At 53.3% G+C, this 19849-nt stretch overlaps 2 protein-coding genes and 1 long non-coding RNA gene across 5 annotated transcripts in view; 1 reads left to right on the top strand and 2 right to left on the bottom strand.

Annotated features, from left to right (window-relative positions):
• Positions 1-221: 221 nt before the first annotated feature.
• Positions 222-3473, top strand: Ppp1ca (protein phosphatase 1 catalytic subunit alpha). Its single transcript, XM_004852245.3, has 7 exons — positions 222-390; positions 879-1010; positions 1159-1389; positions 1967-2071; positions 2514-2737; positions 2820-2954; positions 3025-3473. Exons 1-7 carry the CDS (start codon positions 336-338, stop codon positions 3133-3135), a joined length of 993 nt encoding a protein of 330 aa, XP_004852302.1. The 5' UTR covers positions 222-335; the 3' UTR covers positions 3136-3473.
• Rad9a (RAD9 checkpoint clamp component A) lies at positions 3249-8972 on the bottom strand. 3 transcript variants are annotated; one of them, XM_013074824.3, is made up of 11 exons: positions 8799-8972; positions 8648-8718; positions 8019-8147; positions 7578-7692; positions 7393-7492; positions 5867-5976; positions 5652-5794; positions 5505-5569; positions 5276-5413; positions 4306-4519; positions 3249-4218 (listed from the first exon to the last, which is right to left on the bottom strand). In XM_013074824.3, exons 1-11 carry the CDS (start codon positions 8830-8832, stop codon positions 4123-4125), a joined length of 1215 nt encoding a protein of 404 aa, XP_012930278.1. In that variant the 5' UTR covers positions 8833-8972; the 3' UTR covers positions 3249-4122. The 3 variants fall into 3 exon arrangements, with proteins under 3 accessions (XP_012930278.1, XP_004852300.1, XP_087061164.1); XM_004852243.4 differs by having other exon boundaries at positions 5652-5761; XM_087205038.1 differs by lacking the exon at positions 8648-8718 and having other exon boundaries at positions 8799-8944.
• A 374-nt stretch (positions 8973-9346) lies between these two features.
• LOC147829521 (uncharacterized) overlaps positions 9347-19849 on the bottom strand; it is a 50543-nt gene continuing 40040 nt past the window's right edge. Inside the window, exon 3 of the long non-coding RNA XR_015448858.1 lies at positions 9347-9531. This is a non-coding gene — a long non-coding RNA (uncharacterized LOC147829521). The remainder of the gene's footprint in view (positions 9532-19849) is intronic.

The following is a 19849-nucleotide window of genomic DNA, read 5'->3' as shown; positions in this document are numbered from 1 at the left end:
AACAGCACAGCCACGCCCATCGGTCGAGGCCCCGCCCCCGGTCCGCCGAGGCTGCAGCGCTCCCCATCCACTAGAGGCGCTAGAAGGTAGAGAACGGCGGGGCGCGGCGCGGCTGGTGGCCGAGGAGGCGGGGCGGCGGCGGGGCGGCGGCGGGGCGGCGGCGGGGCGGCGGCGGGGCGGCGGCGGGGCGGCGGCGGGGCGGCGGCGGGGCGGCGGGGCGGCGGGCCGGGGGCGGGCTGGGGCGGACGGAAGGAGAGCCAGGCCGGAAGGAGGCTGCGGGAGGGCGGGAGACAGGAGTGGCCCCGGAGCTGCTGGGCCGGAGCGGCGGCGCCGCCATGTCCGACAGCGAGAAGCTCAACCTGGACTCTATCATCGGGCGCCTGCTGGAAGGTTGGCCGGGGTGGGGAAGGGCCGCGCTCTGGCCCCCAGCCTGGCCCGGAAGTGGCCGCTGGCAGACCTGAGCGTTCCGACCCTAGCTTCAACTGGGCGGGGACGGGCCGCAAGGTCCCATGGTTACACCTCCCCCACCGTGGACGTCTCAGAGGTTTGGGGCTCGCTCTGGCAGGCGAAGCAGCCCCCTCCTGGGCTGGGGGTGCAGGGTGGCCTGGGCTCTTGAGGTGAGAAACCTGTAAAGCCTAGCCGAGAACGGGTCGTGCGCTGTGAGCTTTTGGGTGACAGGCCTCTACTCACAGTCCCCCTTTGGTGGGCCCCCAGGGTAGTTGGGGTCTTGTCTTAGGGGGCTCGAGATGGAGGATTTGGGAGGCTCAGTAACAACTGTCACCGGGCAAGGGAGGGCCCAGTGGTCCTCAGAGGTGCCCATGGGGCCACCCATGTCACCTGCCAGGGACCAGGGTCTTAACATCTCATCCCGCCCCCAGTGCAGGGCTCGAGGCCTGGAAAGAATGTACAGCTGACAGAGAACGAGATCCGTGGTCTGTGCCTCAAATCCCGGGAGATTTTCCTGAGCCAGCCCATTCTTCTGGAGCTGGAGGCCCCCCTCAAGATCTGTGGTGAGCCTCTGCCCAGGCACCTTTGGCTTCCTGAAATTGGCATCATCCCCATCCCCAAAGTTCCTGGATCCCTCCTCCCTTGAGCCCATCCTGGCCCTGGGTTCAAGTTTACACTTCACACCTAGCTTACCAGATGCCCTGGTCACAGGTGATATCCATGGCCAGTATTACGACCTTCTGCGGCTGTTTGAGTATGGCGGCTTCCCTCCAGAGAGCAACTACCTCTTCCTGGGGGACTATGTGGACCGGGGCAAACAGTCTTTGGAGACCATCTGCCTGCTGCTGGCCTATAAGATCAAGTACCCCGAGAATTTCTTCCTTCTCCGAGGGAACCATGAGTGTGCCAGCATCAACCGTATCTATGGCTTCTATGATGAGTGTGAGTGGTCTGAGTGTTGAGGGCTCCCCGGGGCTGGAACTGCATGCCCTGCTCTTCATGGAGCCCTCACAGCTCCCTGATGGACAATAAGATGGTCAGTTAGTGTCTCTGTCCTGCCCTCCCTGCTCTGAGGCCTGACACTCAGGCTGGGTGTGGTGAATGGATGCTGCTAGAGAGCTGCCTGTTAAGCTGATGCTTCCCCCCAGGGCTCTGGTGACACTTGTCTGTAGGGCATGCATTTCTTTAGCATTTAGATGCTTGTGTAGACCAGACTATGCTGGCCTGAAGTGGAGATAAACCAGACTTGGTTTTGGCCTGGTCCTCCTCATGGAATGGGGGTGTCTGCCAACCCTGAGATTAGACCAGACTGGAGCTTGAGTGCCTCTGGCCCCAGGTGCTTTAGAATTACTCCTGGAATGCTGGTGAGGTAGGGCCAGGGGCTTGAGCCTTCCTTGCCTTCCATTCTCTTCTCCCAGCTGCTGGTATGTCTGAATAGCCCACAGTGCCCTGGAGGGCCCAGAGAGCCAGGCTGAGGGTGGGGTGAGCAGGTCTCTCCATGAGCTATCTCCTTTGGCAGGCAAGAGACGCTACAACATCAAATTATGGAAAACCTTCACTGATTGCTTCAACTGCCTGCCCATTGCTGCCATTGTGGATGAGAAAATCTTCTGTTGCCATGGAGGTGAGGGTGGTTATGGTACGCTTGCTGAGAGAATACCCAGGCTGCATCCCCCAGGGCCTTGGAGCAAAACCCTTAGAAGACTGTTCAAAGTCACTTGATACAGCTCTCCTTGGGTGTCATCTTAGATGTCTAGTTTTTGCAGGAAATGACCTCACACCCATTAGGCTGCATTCTTTCCTGTTGTGGCATTTGGTATCCTGCGTGGAACTCAGTTGTCGCCTTTCTGTATGGAGCTCTGCACTTCCTGAAGACAGGGACATCTATGCTTGTATTTGGGACTTGAAAAAGCTCCAGGGGGTATGAGTTCTGCCTGCCTGGGCTCCCAGGGGTCCAGGAGAGGGCTCAAGTGGTGGTGTGAATTGTAAGGCTGATTCCCAGAAGGCTCCTGGAGGAGGAGGGCTCCTTGTTTTGAGGTTTAAAGTGTCCCATCTTGTTCCTCCAGGCCTGTCCCCAGACTTACAGTCCATGGAGCAGATTCGGCGCATCATGCGGCCCACAGACGTGCCTGATCAAGGCCTGCTATGTGACCTGCTGTGGTCTGACCCTGACAAGGATGTGCAGGGCTGGGGCGAGAACGACCGTGGTGTCTCCTTTACTTTTGGGGCTGAGGTGGTGGCCAAGTTTCTGCACAAGCATGATTTGGACCTCATCTGCCGGGCACACCAGGTGGGCTGGCAGTCCTGGGTCAGGGCAGAAAGGGGGAATGGGGAGTCTAGACTGGGACCTGATTGTTCCTATCCTTTCTCAGGTGGTGGAAGATGGTTATGAGTTCTTTGCCAAGCGGCAGCTGGTAACACTTTTCTCAGCCCCTAATTACTGTGGCGAGTTTGACAATGCTGGTGCCATGATGAGTGTGGATGAGACCCTCATGTGCTCCTTCCAGGTAGGTTCTGCAGAAGTGCCTGGTGGGTCCTGCAATTTAGCATGAGACCGAGCAACTTTTTTTCTTTCAGATCCTCAAGCCCGCTGACAAGAACAAGGGGAAGTACGGGCAGTTCAGTGGCCTGAACCCTGGAGGCCGACCCATTACCCCACCCCGAAACTCTGCCAAAGCCAAGAAATAACCTCCGTGTGCCACTCCTCTACCCCAGATGGATTGATTGTAAAGAAATCATACTCCCACTGGGGGTCAAAAGGCCCCTCAGGCCCACCCATCATGGGGGACACGGAGCCTTGGTTTATTTTTTCTTTTTTAATGAATCAATAGCAGTGTCCAATCCCCCAGGGCTCCCTCCCACCCACAATTGTGGTGGCTACAAGCAGGATCCTGGGGCTGAGGCTGCAGCTCAGGGCAATGGCAGGCCAGACTGTGGGTTTCCAGCCGTGCTTGGCCACAGGGCTGGCAGCCGGATCCTGGGGCAACCCATCTGGTCTCTTGAATAAAAGTCAAAGCTGGATTCTGGCCACAGCCTCTGTCTCCCTTGTCCTAAACACTGGGCCTGGCAGCCCTCTGCCAAAGGCACTTGAGAGATCACGTTTGCTGGGCACAGGCCCAGCCAGGACAGCCTTAGCCACATACTCAGGTCCAGAGGTTCTTAGAATTCCAAGCCAGAGCCAAACAGTATTGGGAAAGCAAGAAAAGTGTGTGTCAGCTGTTAGGGGTTCCAGAGGTATGACCAATGCTTGAGGGATGAGTGGTTCATGATTGGCAGAGGTTGGATTAGCAGGGGCTACAGCCCCACTGTGATTTTCTCTTAGAGAGGTGAGCCTAAGGAAGGTGGGCTTTCGGCTCCAACCAAATGGCTGGAGGCTGTATGGTAAAGGACAGGTGAGGCACCTTCTATCAGGTGGCAGCTTAGCACCAGGCCTGAGAAAAGAAAAGATTGATTGCAAGATTAGGGGGAAATGTCAAGACCCAGGCCAAGCACAGTCAGTCAGGCAGCTCTGCAGTGGAGAGCCAGATGGAGCTTTTTGGGAAGGAGGAGAACTGCCAGCTCAGCTCCAGCACAGCCCCTCTATCACCCCCATTCCCCAGCACTGAGACCTAGCCCTGCCACACTGGCTGGAGCTTCTAGTCCACGGCTTTAGGACACAGACTTCAAGTTCTTTCTTCAGCCTTCACCATCACTGTCTTCAGCCAGCACAGGGCTGGGGCCCTGGGGAGAGTGTATGGGGTCTAGGATGGAGCCAAAGAACATCGAGCGGAACTGGAAAGAACAGAGGAGGCTGAGTGAGTTCTAGAGGCTGCTCCCTTCCTCACCTCCAGTCCCTGGACCCCCCCCTCAAGCCCTTACCTTCTTGGGTGGGGGAGTTCCAGGCACTGGACCAGGCTCAGCTTCATCATTGTCCTCTTCCTCTGAGTGGGGGCCAGGGCCACAGTGGCGCTGGGGGCCAGGTGTAAGGGTAACTGAGGGCAGTACCCGTAAGCCCTCACTACTTACAGTGGTTTCCATGGCAATCATGTAAGAGTCAATGTCATCATTGGCAAAATCATCCTGGTGGGGTGTGCTGTAGACAGAGACAGAATATCAGCAAAGACTAGGGAGAGAAGTGTGGGTACGTAGGCAGGCTCCACCTCAGAGGGCTCAGAGAGGGCTCTGGGGCCTCAAGACTACTGGTGAGCTCTTGGTTTTATTCATTTGGCTAGAGAGGAGAGGATGCAGGAGTTAAGTGGGGGCTTCCTGGAGGGGGTGGGTCTGCAATCCCTTTGATCACAGTTCAGGTGGGGGCCTGAGGGAGTTATCCAGAGGGCTAGTTTAGCCTAGCTGGGGGAAGGGACCAGCAAGTCCTGTGAGTAGGCCACATGGGGCCCTAGCCCCCACCTTCCCAGGGGATAGGAGCTGGAGTGCACTGCATCCCAGGGAGCCACTGGGCAGGGATCCAGACCAAACTTCCTCTGCTTCCACTACACTGGGCCCATCCTCAACCCACCTGCCCTTCCAGCCACCTGTTTCCCCCACCCCAGGCAGCTCCCTGCCTCCCAACAGCTCTTTCCCTCCTTAGCCTGGGAGAAGGCTCAGAGGAGAGGCCTCAGCCAGAAAAGGAAGCCAGTGGGACCTTGGGGACGCTTCCCTGGGTGGGAGGGGTCTCTGAATACAGCTGACCGTGAAGGCTGAGCCTGCAGGGCTGGAAGCTGTGAGCATTGTAGAGCTAGGGATTGACAGGAAGTTGTGTGTGTTGGGGGAAGGTATGGAAGCTATAAGCAGCAGACTCAGCCTGGGGTGTAAAGAGATGAAGGGAAGAGTAGGTGGGCAATCCCCTCACCTGTGACCCTGCAGCTGAGGCACTGGCCGGTGGAGCTGTGAGGAGCCCAGGTCCTGTGAGTGTGGGTCCAGCTCTAAGAGTGTGGCCAAGACAAAGTGGCCATCCAGCAGAGAGTCCTCAAGGGTAAAGATGGCTGGCCTGAGCAAGGGACAAGGGCCCAAGCTAGGTTACTCAATTAGCTCCTGGCATGCCAAAACCCTCCCCGCTCCTGTCCTAGGCTAGGAATTACCTGCCTGGAGCATCAAAGTGAATACTAACAGGCAAGTTTGCTGACTCTGCAAAGCTCAGGAGTCCCTGGTAGGGAAGAAGCCAGGCAGTGAGACCCTGGGCTGGGCAGGATGGCAGGGTGGTGAGTGGGAGAAGAGGGGGAGCTTACCCGGAATTCCTTGAGGCAGAAAGTGATGGCTATTCCTTCTGGGGCCTGCAACTGCTGGAAATCCTCCTCCCCAATGCTCATCTCAGTCATCATAGCTTTGACAGTGCTGTCTGTGGGGCCGGGCACAGGAGGAACCTGGGCTCCTGGGTCCCTGGGATCTAACCCCCTCCCACCCCCAACTCTGCTCCATCCCAGGACCTATCTAGCTCTCTCACCTGCCTCCTCTTCCTGGTAGCTGCGCAGAATGACCCGGCGGCCACGGCCAATGCCCAGTGTCACTTCAGCCAGTGCAGGAGGGAAGGGCAGAACAGCCTCTCCCAGGATCCTGTGAGGAAGACAGAGCATCACACCTAAGGCTCATCCCTGCCAGGGGCTTTGTTCTCAGAAAACCTGAAGCAGTGCAGTGACATACACATGTGCATGTGGTGTACAGCCGAGCACACCTTGGGCAGTACAGGACAGGATGAGCAAGATGTGATCCCTGCCTGACCAAGATTCCACAGCGTAAGAGTGATGGAGCAAACAAAAGCACAGCCCAGAGAAGGTGGCCAGGCAAGCAGCATGTGACCATGTAGGGGTAGGACACCACTCATACCATCCTCAGAAACTCGATCCTCAGAGCCCTTAAATCCTTGTCTTCTAAGGATTCACGGTGCTAAGTATTTACAAATAAGACATCGTTTGTAATTTGCCTTAAGGCAACTGGGAACAGGAGTTACCATTTTTTTAAAAAACATCTACTTCTATAAATATTTGAAATTTTCCATAAGAGAGAAACAATTGTTCATTTTTTTAAAAGTAAGAGAAAGAAAGATGCCTCGAATGCAAACCAAGGTGCCAGCCTTCCCTTTCTCTAGTCAAAGGAATCCTGATCACTGCTGGCTGCACAGAACCTGGGAAAAGAGCTATCAGGACCTGAAGGGACTTTTGGTCACAAGGAGAAATGCACTATACTTTGGGCTTGCTGAATGCAGCATCCAGCATGGGGAGCCCACTCTTCTAAGCTGGTCCTCAGGGCCTTCACCTCTGCTGGAGCCCCCATTCCCTTGGCCCTGCACAGCTCCACTCTCATGGTAGATTAGCAGCCCTCTTGGACCCTCAACTCCTGCCTTGGTCTAGGGATTCCTGAAGGCTAGAGGCCAGAATTTAGGAGAGGCTTCCCTTGAATAGGGATACTGCCCAGAAGGATGATTAGGCTAGAGAAGCTCTTTGAACCCCAAGGTTAAGGACAGATCTTCAGGATTACTCAGGTCAAACAAAAGAGGTGATGTTCTGCTATAGATGCACTCTCTGAGAAGAGGAATCAGAATGGGTCCAAGTGGTAAGAAGTAAGCCAGACCTTAATGGAAGGAGAAGGCAGGCTCCTACAGAGAGAGGGGAAAATGGGACAAGAAGACACTTACCTTTCCTCCACACCAGCCCCTGCTATTTTTTCATTTTGTGTTTTTGAGACAGGCTCTCACATGTAGTTCAGCCTGGTCTTGAACTATGTACCCCAGGCTGGCCTCAAATTTGCATCAATTCTCCTGCCTCAGCCTCCTGAATGCTGGGACTACAGGCATGCACCACCACGCCTGGCTCCAGCCCCTACTTTTAAAGAGCCAGGTAAGGACCCAGGAGCATCCTGAGGTTTACAGAAACTATGGAGGAGAACAAAAAAGGTTCTGTCTCAGTTCACCCTGGGAGTCCCAGAGAAGGAAGGAAGAGACCCAAGCTGAGCTTGTGGCAAGGGTGTGCTCACCGTGCAGGGGCGCGAAGCACATGGGGGCATGAGGCTGGATTGAAGACCGCCTGCAGGCATTCACAGTCCTGGAAGGACAGGTTGTGAGTCTTCCTCACTCCTGGATGGGCAGACAGGGTTCTCAGTGGTCCTCACCAATCTTTCCAAACCCCAAGGATCCCTTAGCTGGCCAGCTACCTACTTACCATACTTGCAGTGCAGCTGGACCACCAGGCAGCTGCTCCTGTCATTAAGGGAAATGCAGCATTTTTCCACAGTCTTCTCCAGCATCACCAGAGAGCGGAAGATGGACAGGAAAGACTAAGAGAAGAAGGGATATCAGCCTAGCACCATGTTTCCACCAACCAGCTCTCACTTCCCATGCAGGCCCTGGCTCACCAATGTCTGATATGGGCACACTTCCAGGCCTTTTTCACACTGTTCCCTCTGCCTAGAAAGCCTTGAAAGACATTTACTGTTCTCAAACAGCGTAAATGTCATCACACCCTCCATAACTCTCATTACCCTCTGTGGATGTCCTCACTGTGCCCCTCATTGCATTCTGCATGGGATTGCTACTCCCAGGTAGCATCTGCAGAGTGCCCAGAATGGGGCAGTGCCTGCTGTTGCTGAGAGAAAGGTCTTACCTTCATTAAGATTTTGCAGCGCAGCAGGTCCTGCCCAGGGGTGGCCGCCTGATACTGCTGGAAGAAGAGCGGGGCAAAGAGGAAGCAGGCGTAGGCAGAGCGGGAAGAGTTCACTGTCCGGAGGGAGAGCTGGCCCACAAAAGAAGGGAAGAGGACACTGTTAGGACAGGGACAGGCCCAGCCCTCTCGCTTGATTTTGGTCACACTTGCCCTTTGGTGATCCCAGGACCCCTTGCTCCAGCATCTGTCGAAACCCTTCTTCCCTTTGGAGTCAGCCGGTAGTGGTAGTTTCTCCATAAAGCCTTCCCAATCTGCCTCTGTATTGCTCCCACCACCACGGATCAGCACGCCCTGCCCTTCCCCCTAGTTATCTCTGAGTCTACAGTCAACCCCGCACTGCTACTGACCGCTCCAGGGACGGTAAGTGTGCTCTGTGCACACATTGGCCTGGGACAAAGACAGGGACCAAGGTGACGCCCCAATTAAAATTGGGACGCCTCCCCAATTTGAGAAAACTCAAATTTCGCAAAGAAATCTGCCCACGGTCATCCTGCCCGGAGCGGCGAAGGATTAATCCAAGATACCAGCTCCCAGCTGGAATCCGCCCACCCCTATGCCCAGTCCCTCACCCCATCATCCAAGGGTTCCAAATAGAGCTCGTCCCCAATGCGGGACAGGGAATGGACGGCCTTGCCCAGCACTGCGGGGAGAAGAGCAGAGACGTTAGGCTGGTCCCCCGAGGTAGCTCACGCGCCCACCGCCAGGCCGGCTCAAACTCACCCTTCACGTTGCTGCCCATCACCACACACTTCATGCTGCCTCCAGTACTGGATCTGGGCCTAGCTTACAACGGGACTGAGAGCAGGAGCTGGAACCCCACGCGGGGTCCCAGCGGCCACCACTGATGCTCCGGCTTCCCTTCCCGCGCACCGCCCCCAGCCAGCCCCGCCTCCGCCTTCTTATTGGTCCACACGCGAACGCCTCCGTCACGTGAGAAAAACCGCTCGCAGGCTCCGCCGTCACGTGATGGAGTCAGCTCCCAGGGCCGGCCCAGTCATGTGACCCGGAAGCTGAGTGCCTGCAACGCCAGCGGCGCCTCCGTCTCCAGGCGCATCCCTGGCCCCTAGAACTGGGCTGCTGGGCCGGGTGCACCGCGGGCCACGCGCCGGAACGGGAAGGGTAGAGATGATGCAGCTTAAGGGTTCCAGGTGCCTCTGCGATGGACCGCTGGACTCGGAGTCAGAGCTGCAGAGGCGGGCCCTTCTGGGTCACTCAGTTCACAATTCCTGGGCGTCTGTCGGGGAATACAGGGTCGAAACAAGATCGTCCTGCGGGGCCGAGGACTCAAAGCAGCAACCACCGGCTCCCAAAACAGGTTACAGTAACTTGTTGCAGGAGTCTGGAGTGGAAAGGGAGCTGTTCTTTCTGATTTCAAGAATCCGTCATTCATCCTCTTCATTGATATTGGAGAAAAGACAATATTCTTTGGGCAGAACGGGGTTGGAGGGTGCACCTAGCAGAGGAATGAACAAGAGCAGAGGCTCAGCGGTGCCTTGGGGTCCGCCACGGGGAGAAGAAAACGGGTCTGTGAGCCTTGTTGCAGAGGGGTGGGGCCTACCAGAACGTGAGGGGGACGACTGGGAAGTCCTGTAAACAGTTTAGAAGAAATGATGGTTCTGTGCATTTTGTACAGACCTCAGACTGAAAGAGGGATTCATCCGCTGAGGTCTTCCCCTTGCTCTGGGCCCTGTGTGGGAGGGAAGTCCTGAAGGCCCTAGCTGGCTCTGTGTTCCCCGAAGCACCATGTTTAAGGTTCTTGGAAGAGCCCTGGGGCGGGGGTCCCTGGTTTCCTGTAAGTTACCTCCTTTCCAGTCTTGGACCCTTCCCCAGAGCTGCACAGGAGGAAATTGCCTTGCTTTTTAAGGGAGACCAGTGTAAATGGTAGCTCCCCTACCTAGACCTTCAGTTCAGCTCAGCTCAGCTCACCCTGAGACTGGGCCTTAACGCCACCTTCCCTCTCCCCCTAGTTCAGTTTTCAGTGGGTCCTGACTACTCTACCTCTGTGGCAATTTGGCTCCCCTTAGATCGTGGCCAACACGTGGCTTGGGCCACCATTCTCTCATCAGCGCTCAGTGATCTCCTGTCTCCACCCTGCCCCTGCCAGTTCATTTCTCCACAGCAAGAGTGACCTTCCTAAATTGGGGACAATGACACCCACCTTCAATTGGCTTTAATCCTATCTACTCAGGAGGCTGAGGCAGGATCATAAATTCAAGGCTAGCTTGAGCAATTTAGCAAGAACCTATCTCAGAAGGGCTTGGGGTGTAACTTCAGTGGTAAAGCACTTACCTAGCATGCACAAGGCCCTGGGCTTAATCTACAGTATTAAAAATAAGCGACCTTCCAAAAATTGTGTCATGTCTCTCCCTTGTTTACATGTTCCAGTGGTTGCCATAAAACTCTTTTGACCCTGAACCTGCAGGATCCGGGTCCCACCCATCTCTCTGTCGCCTACCTTGGACCCACCACTTTCTCTGGCGTTGCATATGCTGTTCCACCACATGACCTCCCGGTTTCTCACATGTGGCTCCTTCTTGGCCTGGCTGTAGCTGTCCCTCCTCAACTCGGTCTGTTGCCCCTCACTCCAGCGCTGCAACCACGATGCTTATCACCATGAGATTATTTCATATGTTACTTATCCAGCAGCTGTCTTCACCATTACAATGCCAGCCTCACATGGGCAGGGACCATGTCTGTTTTGTTTGTGGCTGAAGCTTTGTATCTCACACAGGTTCTGGCTTTCAGTAGATGATCACTAAACAGATGTTAAATTAATGAGGCATGAACCATAGAAAGCTGAGCTGCTGCCAAGTAACTCAGCATAGTGGTGAAAGAAATAATCCCAGCTTCTAGCCCTTTGACCACAGTGCCACTCTTCCCTGTACAGTAGCTGTCCTCATATGGTTAAAAAAAAAAAAAAAAAAAAAAAGACTTATAGCGGGCCATGTTGGTACACTCCTGTGATCCCAACAGTCAGGAGGCTGAAGTAGGAGGATTACTGTGAGTTCGAGGCCAGCCTGGTCAACTTAGTGGGACCTTGTCTCAAAAACAAAACAAAACACAGCCTTATCAGGGCATGGTGGTACATTCCTGTAATTCTAACACTCTGGGAGGCTAAGGAAGGAGGATGACAAGTTCAAGCCCAGCCTGGGCAATTTAGTGGGACCCTGTCTCAAAATAAACAGTGAAAAAAAAAAAAAAGAAGCCTGAGGATATAGCTCAGTGCGAGATTCCTGGGTTCAGTCTCCAGTACCACAAAAACAAAAGAAATTGCCATAGCCTTAGCTATTCACTTTCTTACCATTTATCCCTTCCTAGCACGGCCTTGCCACCTTCAAGCCCACTGCTGAGCAACAGGCTCCCAGAGGGCAGGAAAGGGGAATGTTTCCACTAGTCATGTTTCTGCACCTGACACCTCTTGGGCTACAGGATCTTGTCACCCTGAGGTCTCTGGCCATAGGGAGAGGGGAAGGCAGATATAAACACTTTGGGGCTCCTAATGAGTCTGTCCTCCAACTTCCCACCTCTCACCAAAAGTGGCAAATAATCTGAATCTTCTGCAGGGTTTAGAGACCAGAAAGGAGCCCAGAGCCAGGAGATCTGGGTTTCCTGTTGGGTTCAGCACCCACTTGCTGTGTGACTTTGCACAAGACCTCCCTGCTTCAGTCTGCCTCCTCATTTGTGTACTGTGTTGGGAAAGGACAGGAAAACAATAGGACACTCTCTGAAACCCCTTCCAACTTGACAGGCCCAGAGGCTCCCAAAGAGGGCCCGGACTTCTCTGTCCTTATCCACCTGCAGCACTGGAGAGGAGCTATAGCTGCTGTCCTACTTCCTACTTCTTGCTTTCTCCACCCCAGGCTGTGGGGCTAGAAGGGAGCTCTGCCAGGCTTGCAATTGGCACAACCAACCATGCACTTTAGGCCCAGAATGGAAGATCCACAGTAGGGAAGGAGGAGCTCAGAGGCATTGGGAATTGTTTCTGTTGGGCAGAGGATAGATATGGGGATCTAAAGAGGACTTGGGTCTGTGCTAAAGGAAAGGAGACCTGGGCGTAGCTCCAGCCCTATTTATGGGTGACCTCAAGCAAGCTAGTGAGCCTCTCTGCCCCTCAGGTTTTTTTTTCTTTTCCTTTTTTCCTTTTGTTGACAAGGTCTCCCTATGTATCCCAGGCTGGCCTCAAACTCATAGCAATCCTCTTGCCTCAGCCTCCTACATGCTGGGATTATAGGCTTGTGCCACCATATCCAGCTTCCACCTCAGTAAAATGAGGCAGCTGGATGAGATGATCTCTCAGGATTCTTTCAAACCTCAAACTTTTACTGTCTGCTACACCCCATGTTAGAAGTGGCCTCCTACAAGTAGGTAAGTCTGTGAATGTGTGTCCAGGGGTGACAGAGAATGGAAGAAAGTGGTTACCATTTCAAATTTTTGAAATACTTTTCTGTTGGGAAATCTCTTCCCTCACTCCAGTGGTTAAGGTTGAAGTCATAGGAAGTCAAAGCCCGAGACACTGGTACTCAGGAATTCACTCATTCAACACATATTGGATGCATTTTTCTAAGTATGAGAAAGAGTATGAGACAAAGGTCCCTGCTCTCATGGGCTTCTACCTTGGTGGGAAAAGACAGTCAAGCAGATGAATGAGTCAGTCACATGGTGCACAGAGGGTGGCAGGTGCTATGGGGAGAAAGGAAGCCCAAAGAGGGAGAGAGGAGTGTTGGGGAAGGACTTTGACTCTAAATAGCATTTCTGGGCTGGCTTGATGAGAAGTAGATAGTTTCAGGAGGGAAGGGGGTGTGCCATGCAGACATATGATGAAGAATAGTATTGGTAGAGGGGAATAGTGCTAAGGCTCTGAGTGGGGGTTTGCCTGAGCAGTGTGGTGTCAAGGTTCCTGAACTGGAAGGGGGTCCAGTCTACTGGAGGAAACTGATATTCATCAAAGAATCTATATTAGTCAGCTTTCCTCAGCAGAGACACAGTATTCAACATTTACAACTTAGAAGAAAAGATTCTGGTTTCGGCTCATAGTTTCCAAGGTTCAGTGCATGGTAATCTGGTTCCAAGATAGAAATTGCATGGTGAAAGGCCCTGACAGAGGGAAGCTACTCAACCCATGGCAGGCAGGAAGCAGAGAGAAGAAGGGAGCTGGGAACAAGCTGGGGAGCTTCCAGGTGATGCCCCCAGTGACCTCTCCTCCAAGTGGATCTCATCTTCTAATAGCATATTTAGCCATGGCCTCATCAATGAATTAATCCACTGATGAGTATAGCACCCCTATGATCGAATAACCTTGCAAAAGCCCCACTTCTGAACACATGAGACTTTGGAAGGATGTTTAGGATCTAAAGCATAACAATCACCAAAATCAATAGGAAGTTACACCTTGGAGAAAGACCAAGAACAATGACCACTTGGGCAATGGGAGTATGCCATTGGGCAGACTTGGTTGGGGAGGCTTCCTGGAGAAACAGCTGTGGGGAGGCAAGGCTTTGAGAATGAGTTAATCAGAAAAGCATTCACTGAGAAGTCGGTGAGAATGATGTGCCAGCACTACTCTGTCTCTGCCCAGGATTTCCTGCACAACCCTCCTCATAGGTGTAAGAGCACAGGTGTGATTACTCATGGTAGGAGTTTTGCCAGATTGGTGTAAGTAAAAGGCAGAAGAACAGAGGAGTTTGTGGGGTGGTAGTTGACTATGATTTGTGTCCTTTTTTTGGTACTGGGGATCAAACTCAGGACTTTGCGCTTGCAAGGCAGGCACAGTGCAACTGAGCTAAATCCCCAGCTCTATGATTTGTCTTGATAGTGCACACATATGAAATGGTATTTGTGTGCTTACTCTGGGGTAACTAAACAGGTAGGGTAGCTCTGAGTGCCTGGGCATCTGGCTGGTGGGGTACCTCGTGTCCTGCTTATGATGCATGTGTGTTCCACTAGGTGCTTCCAGCCCCCGACTGCCAAATCCTGCCAGGCCTTTCTTGTTCCCCGGCATTTCTCCCAACAATCAAAACAATGTTTGGCTTATAGTAGTGGTTTAAAATGTCTGTGCTGAATGACTGAAGAGTATGAATTCACAGGTATTACCAGACTCAAACCAGGTTTATCTGTGGAGTTGCAGAATGAGGTTCTAGCTGCCAGCCTGCCTAGATCTGAATCCTGGCTCCCTTACTTACAAATTGTGTAAAAATGGACAGTTGCTGCTGTTCTCCAGGCTTCAGATTCCTAATATGTAAATTGGAGAAAATTACTGTCTCTACCTCAAAAGGGTTACTACTGTGAGAGATTCATTTAGTTCACATTGCAAAGCTCTCTGTATCTACTCCCAGCACTGCTGTTCCAATGATGGCAGTGTCCTACCACTTCTGTCCCCTGCAGCCTCTCATCAGAACTGGAGACAGACCATTAGCTTGGCTGAAGCCATGGTAACTGCATACCAACAAGGCCAGAGAAAAGTCTTCTCAGGGCCGGGGATTTAGCTCAGTGGTTCCATCGCCTGCCCCACAAGCACAAGGACCCAAGTTCAATCCCCGGTACCAAAAAAAAAAAAAAAGTCTTCCCAGCGAAATAGCCTTGTGTGCAGAAACTGGAAAATCCCAAGAAGAGTCAGCCCAAGGGAAAGTGGCTCAGAAGGAAGGCGGTTGTCACTGAGCTGCACCACATGCTGTCCCACGATTCTGGCCCCTAGTGTCCTGGCCTCTCAAGAATGGGAGTAGTTCCCTTCCTCACAAGCTGCTGGAGGCTGACACGAGATAATGATGTGCCCACACTGCTAGACACTATGCACAAATGAGGGTTCTGTTCAGTCTGCAGGCTGGAGGTGGAGGGGAGATGGGATGGAATTTTTTAAACCCACAGTGGGGATAGGAAGGGGGAAGCTCAGGCTTGTTCACCAAAACCTGGCATGCTGGAATTACAGGGCCCCCTTGGAGCGCAAGTGAGGTAAGTTTAGGACAAATCAAAGGCAGCATGCTTCACCCAGCAGGGGAGGACACCGATGGAACTCATTACCCCAAGATGTGGTCTCGGCTGGAAATATAAACAGCTTCACAAAAGGTTTAGATAAATCCATGGATGACAGCTCCATTCATGGGTTAAGAGGAGGAGGCTGTTTGGGGCCTGCTGCCCCATTCCCCACCCCCAAGGCATCAGGGAGGTGACCTGGCCTCCTTAAGACCACCTCTTGGCTCCCCTGTTAGAGGCAGGCTTCTGGCCGCAGGATCCCCAGGAGGCAGTGTTGGTGTTCCTGTGGCCCGGAGCCTGGCCTGAGTCCCCTGGCCCTCTTAATCTCCCCATCCCCTGTTCCTGGGGACAAGAGCACCACCAGCTCCGGGGAAAAGCACCTTGGCCTGGCTATCCCCAGAGGGACCAGCAGAGGGAGACAGACACCGTGTCCAACCCCAGCTCCCAGCACAGACCCCAGTTGACTGGCTGGGTAAGATCAAGCAAGCCTGGGTGAGTGCCAGCTGTGTGCCCAACTTTGCCATAGGCCTCATGGGGGGAAGGGCCAGAGAAGGCATCCTCCTTGGCTGTGAGGGGCTTACTACAGTAGAGATGGGGGCAGGGAGGAGCTTTCAAGAACTAGAGGCAAGGTAGGGAGGGGGCTACTAATTACGAGCAGGACAGTTCTGAAATCAGGCTGCCTGCCTGTGTGATCTTGTGCTAGTTGTGTAACCATGCCTCAGTTTCCCCCACAGTAAGATGGCAACTACAGGAGCACCTCAGGAGGACAGTAAAATTGTGTGAAGTATTTAAACACTCCATTCCAGTGCTAGGCAAGTAGTAAGTGCTCAGTAAAGAGAAGCCAAATCCTACATGGGCAGGGTTATCAGAAGTCTCTCCCACATCCTTGGCACTTTGCAACTTATAAAAACCCTTTCATTTCATTGTCTTATCTGAGTCTCACCACAACTCAGAAGACTTCTGTAGGTGAAGAGAGGCTTATTTGTAAGAAGTGCATCTAGGCTTTCTGATTCCAAAAAATCCAGGGATCTTTCTAGAATTGCCTGCAAGTTAGAAATTGGAGGAGGTCTGCTCCACTTGCCCTGGTCTGCCCTGAGTTTTTTAGCAGGTTGCCAACCTCTCTGGTCAGTACTGAAGTTACCTTGCCCTCTGTCCCACAGCCCTCACACACCTGGTAAGTAGGCTGTATCTCTGTAGATCTGTGCTGGTCACCAACATGTATATAGTAGGTGCTTTAGGCAGCTTCTGGAAGGTCATTGGACTGCCAGGTGTGGGAGTCCCAGCTTCTCCCTTGAGCCCTGTGCCTGTTCCGGTCTCCTTGGCTTGCTGTGCAAAGCCCCCCTGCCCCTTGTGAAGTCTTCCTGAACATCTCCTTTGACCTCCAGAGCACTTCATGCACCTTCTTTTTTGTTGTTCTTTTTTTTGGTACTGGGGATCAAACTCGGGACTTGGTGCTTGTGCAGCAGGTGCCAGAACCACTGAGCTAAATCCCTGGCCCTTCATGCACTTTTTTTTTTTTTTTTGTACCGGAGATCGAACTCAGGACCTTGAGCACTTGAGAGTCAGGCGCCAGAACCACTGAGCTAAATCCCCGACCCCATGCACCTTCTTAAAGTCCTGTCTCATTCAACAAATTTTGCAACTGTTAATGGCTGGAACTGTGCAAATGCTTGGTTAGGGACTGTGAGGAAGATTCTGTTGTGTAACCATTATCCCTGTGTTATAGAGAACTCAGGGGTGTAGGGGTGCAGTGATTTGCCCAAGGTCCTGAAGCTATTAGAGGAAGGCCAAGCCCTCTTCCTCTAACCCTCCGATTCTCCTATATGTGCAGGAGGATGGTGAGGATGGAGGGAGGGGAGAGCAGGGCAATGACTAAGCGGGGCAGGATAAGGATCTTCCAGCCCAGGGAGAGGTAACCCCACTCCTCTGCCAGGGGAGATGGAGTCACAGAGCCTGCGGCATGGGTTGCCCATGGCAATGGAACATCCTGAGAGAATGGCAGGGACAGTTCCTGGTGGGCAAGGGAGGAGTCAGGCACCTAGGGGTATCCCTTCTGCTCCTGCCCTCTTCAAATTCCCATCATCCAGACACCTGGCTGATGGGGATAGCCTTGATGGTGTACTGGAGAAGTGGCAGCAGAACCTGGTGCCTTTTAGTGTCCCTCTGGCTTCACGAGAGGATGGGAGTGTCTTTTGGGATGCCTGAGCTGGGCCAGGTATGGGTGGGGGACCCAGTGTAAGGCAGGGCTGTTGCTCAGGTAAGGAGTCCTCTGCCCTGGGGTTTCTGCTGACATCACAGCCAGCTCAGGGTGAGACAGGGCCCTCTGGGCTCCTGCTCACTGGAGGGAAAGAGAAAGTGCCCACTCTCCTGCTTCTCCTTCTCCTCCTGACCTCAGTGCCCCAGCAGCAGGGGCACACACAGGCACGCACCTTCACACTTCAAATGTGTGCATGTGCTGGTGGGAAGGAAGGCTCCTCTTAGGGATGCAGAATCCCAGGGAGTGTCCTGGGCTGGGCCTCTGCCAGCAAGATATTGGGGCCCTCTGGAAGCAGAGGGGCGCCCTTGCTCTGCTTCTGTTGGTGGGTGGCCATCTAAGGCCCTGCTGAGTTGAATGCTCATTCTGTGGTTCCAAACTCCTCGCTAATGGAATCCAGAATCTGAGCTGAGCTCTTCAGCACTCTCCGGGTCTGGTCTCTCACAGACGCAGGAAGGCCAAGTAAGGTACCTGGCCTGGTATCACACAGTCAGTTTACATTAGTGGTGGGTGCAGGGCAGGAGAGCTCCGTTTGCCCTCTGCTCCAGGCTCTGGAGGACTTTTCCTCTCCCAAAGAACACTTGAAGGAATGGCATGTCACTGAAGTCAAACAGTTCTGGGTTCCAGTCCTGGTTCTGTTCCTTACAGACGTGAAAATATGGAGATGATAGCCCCTATCTTTTGTGGTTTTTTTTTTTTTTTTAGACGGGGCCTTGCTATGTAGTTCAGGCTGAGCTTGAATTCACTGTGTAGCCTAGGCTGCCCTTAAGCATGCAGTGATCCTCCTGCTTCAGCCTCCTGAGTGTTGAGATTACAGTGTGCACCACTATGCTTCACCCATTGTGCCTATCTTATGGAGTTCTCCTAAAGATGAAATGAAATGGTACCTGGAAAGCCTCCGCACCATACCCCTGGGGTATGCTCAGCCCACTTAAACTATTAGTATTTAAGCAGAAGTAACTGTTAATGAGAACTGCCAGCAAGGCAGCAGGCTAGGGAGTGCCCTACAGGGTAAGGGGTCAATCTCCACTCCTCTACCCCATGGACCCCTAGGGCTTCTGTGTCCCCAGCACCTCCATAGGAGGCACTCAAGGTATGTCTGGTGATGAGTGAATGTCCCTACACACCCCTGTGGGATTGTCCAAGCCTTAATTCAGTAATCCAGACCCTTCCTAGGCCAGCACCTCTTCAAATGGCAATTCCATGGTTGTGCAGGACATGCACAACCATGGGGGTACCTGGAGAGCCTTCCCAAGGGATGTAAGTTGTGGAGGAAGGGAGGGAAAGAAGGAGGACTAGGGGAAGAAGGGATGGGAGGGACAGAGGGAGAAATGGGAATTAGCCAGCTCCTGAGCCAGCATTGACTCACCTTCACTCCTTGGAGAGCAGCTCAGTCATCACCTGGTTATGCCAGCTCTGCCCCACACCATACCATACCTTTTGGGGCTTCTCCCGCCACCCCCCTATGGATGGTAAACCCTATATTCTGGAAGGCCAAAGGGGGTGGCAAACTACAGTACCCTTCATCAGTCCACTGAATACCTGAATACTCCCAGTATCCAGTGGAGAGAAGGGCAAAGCTGGTCATAACCCACTCCACAGAGAGGTGACAGGCTTGTTCACAGTGGCCAATCAGAAGCTAGTTATTCTGACTCCCAGCCTGGCACTGTGGTGTGAAGGGAGCTGTGTGGGCAGTGCCCTGTATGACCCTGACTGCTTTGCACACCACATTTCCACCTGAAGCTCCCTCTCCTCCACAAGCTCTTCCTTCACCATCCTCCATGGCCCTAAAGGCACTGCACCTACCACCTGTGGCTGATCTCCAGCATGAGACATTTCATGTGTGTTCCAAGCCTGAAATTCTTGAAGGCAGGCATGGGTTTTCCTTGTCCTGTCTTTGACAGGACTAGCACTCAGTAGGGATGGAGAAAGTGACTGTACGATGTCCCACAGGAAGGGCTGGGGATTTAGCCCAGTGGTTTCGCCACCTGCTCCGCAAGCACAAGGACCTGAGTTGATCCCCCGTACCAAAAAAAAAAAATACAGTGCCAGAGATTTAGCTCAGTGGTTTCACCGCCTGCTGCGCAAGTGCAAGGACCCAAGTTCGATTCCCGGAACCACAAAAAAAAAAAAGAAAAGAAAAGAAAGTGAAACGATGTCCCACAGGGTAGACAGGACATTTCTTTCTTCTTGAGGATGCTATCTGGAGATGGGGGGGGGGTCTCCTCTATCCCCTGCCCTACCCTCTAGTGCTCCCAGATTTTTGGAGCTAGATGGGGTCTGATAAGGTTCTGTTCAAGAGCCACTGGGGAGGGGGACCTTTCCTGAGTCTCCCGGCAACCAGCCACCTGTCCCTATGTTGTTTCCTGGAGAAGCCACTCCTGCATCCATCTCCTTTCTCCCCCAAATTCCAGCAGCCCACCCACCTTGGGGATTTGGCAGAGTATGGCACAGTCTTTGCTCCAGCCCCCACCCCACCCCAGCTGGCAGCTCCTAGCCTGCTGCCTTGCCCAGACATGGCAGAGGGGCACTGGCAGCTTGGAGATGGAGT

This window comes from Heterocephalus glaber, unplaced genomic scaffold (assembly GCF_053883595.1).
Source record: "Heterocephalus glaber isolate CG9 unplaced genomic scaffold, H.glaber_assembly_v1.0 deba00000594, whole genome shotgun sequence".
NCBI classification, from domain to species: Eukaryota; Metazoa; Chordata; class Mammalia; order Rodentia; family Bathyergidae; genus Heterocephalus; species Heterocephalus glaber.
This window is presented reverse-complemented; position numbering and strand designations above follow the sequence as displayed.

Coding starts and splice junctions, on each gene's coding strand:
- Ppp1ca (XM_004852245.3), top strand. CDS start 336: ATGTCCGACAGCGAGAAGCTCAACCTGGACTCTATCATCGGGCGCCTG. Junction 1,390..1,966: donor CTATGGCTTCTATGATGAGT/GTGAGTGGTCTG, acceptor CTCCTTTGGCAG/GCAAGAGACGCTACAACATC. Junction 2,955..3,024: donor CCCTCATGTGCTCCTTCCAG/GTAGGTTCTGCA, acceptor TTTTTCTTTCAG/ATCCTCAAGCCCGCTGACAA.
- Rad9a (XM_013074824.3), bottom strand. CDS start 8,832: ATGAAGTGTGTGGTGATGGGCAGCAACGTGAAGG. Junction 8,148..8,647: donor TGGAACCCTTGGATGATGGG/GTGAGGGACTGG, acceptor TTTGTGGGCCAG/CTCTCCCTCCGGACAGTGAA. Junction 7,693..8,018: donor GCTGCAAAATCTTAATGAAG/GTAAGACCTTTC, acceptor TTCTTCTCTTAG/TCTTTCCTGTCCATCTTCCG.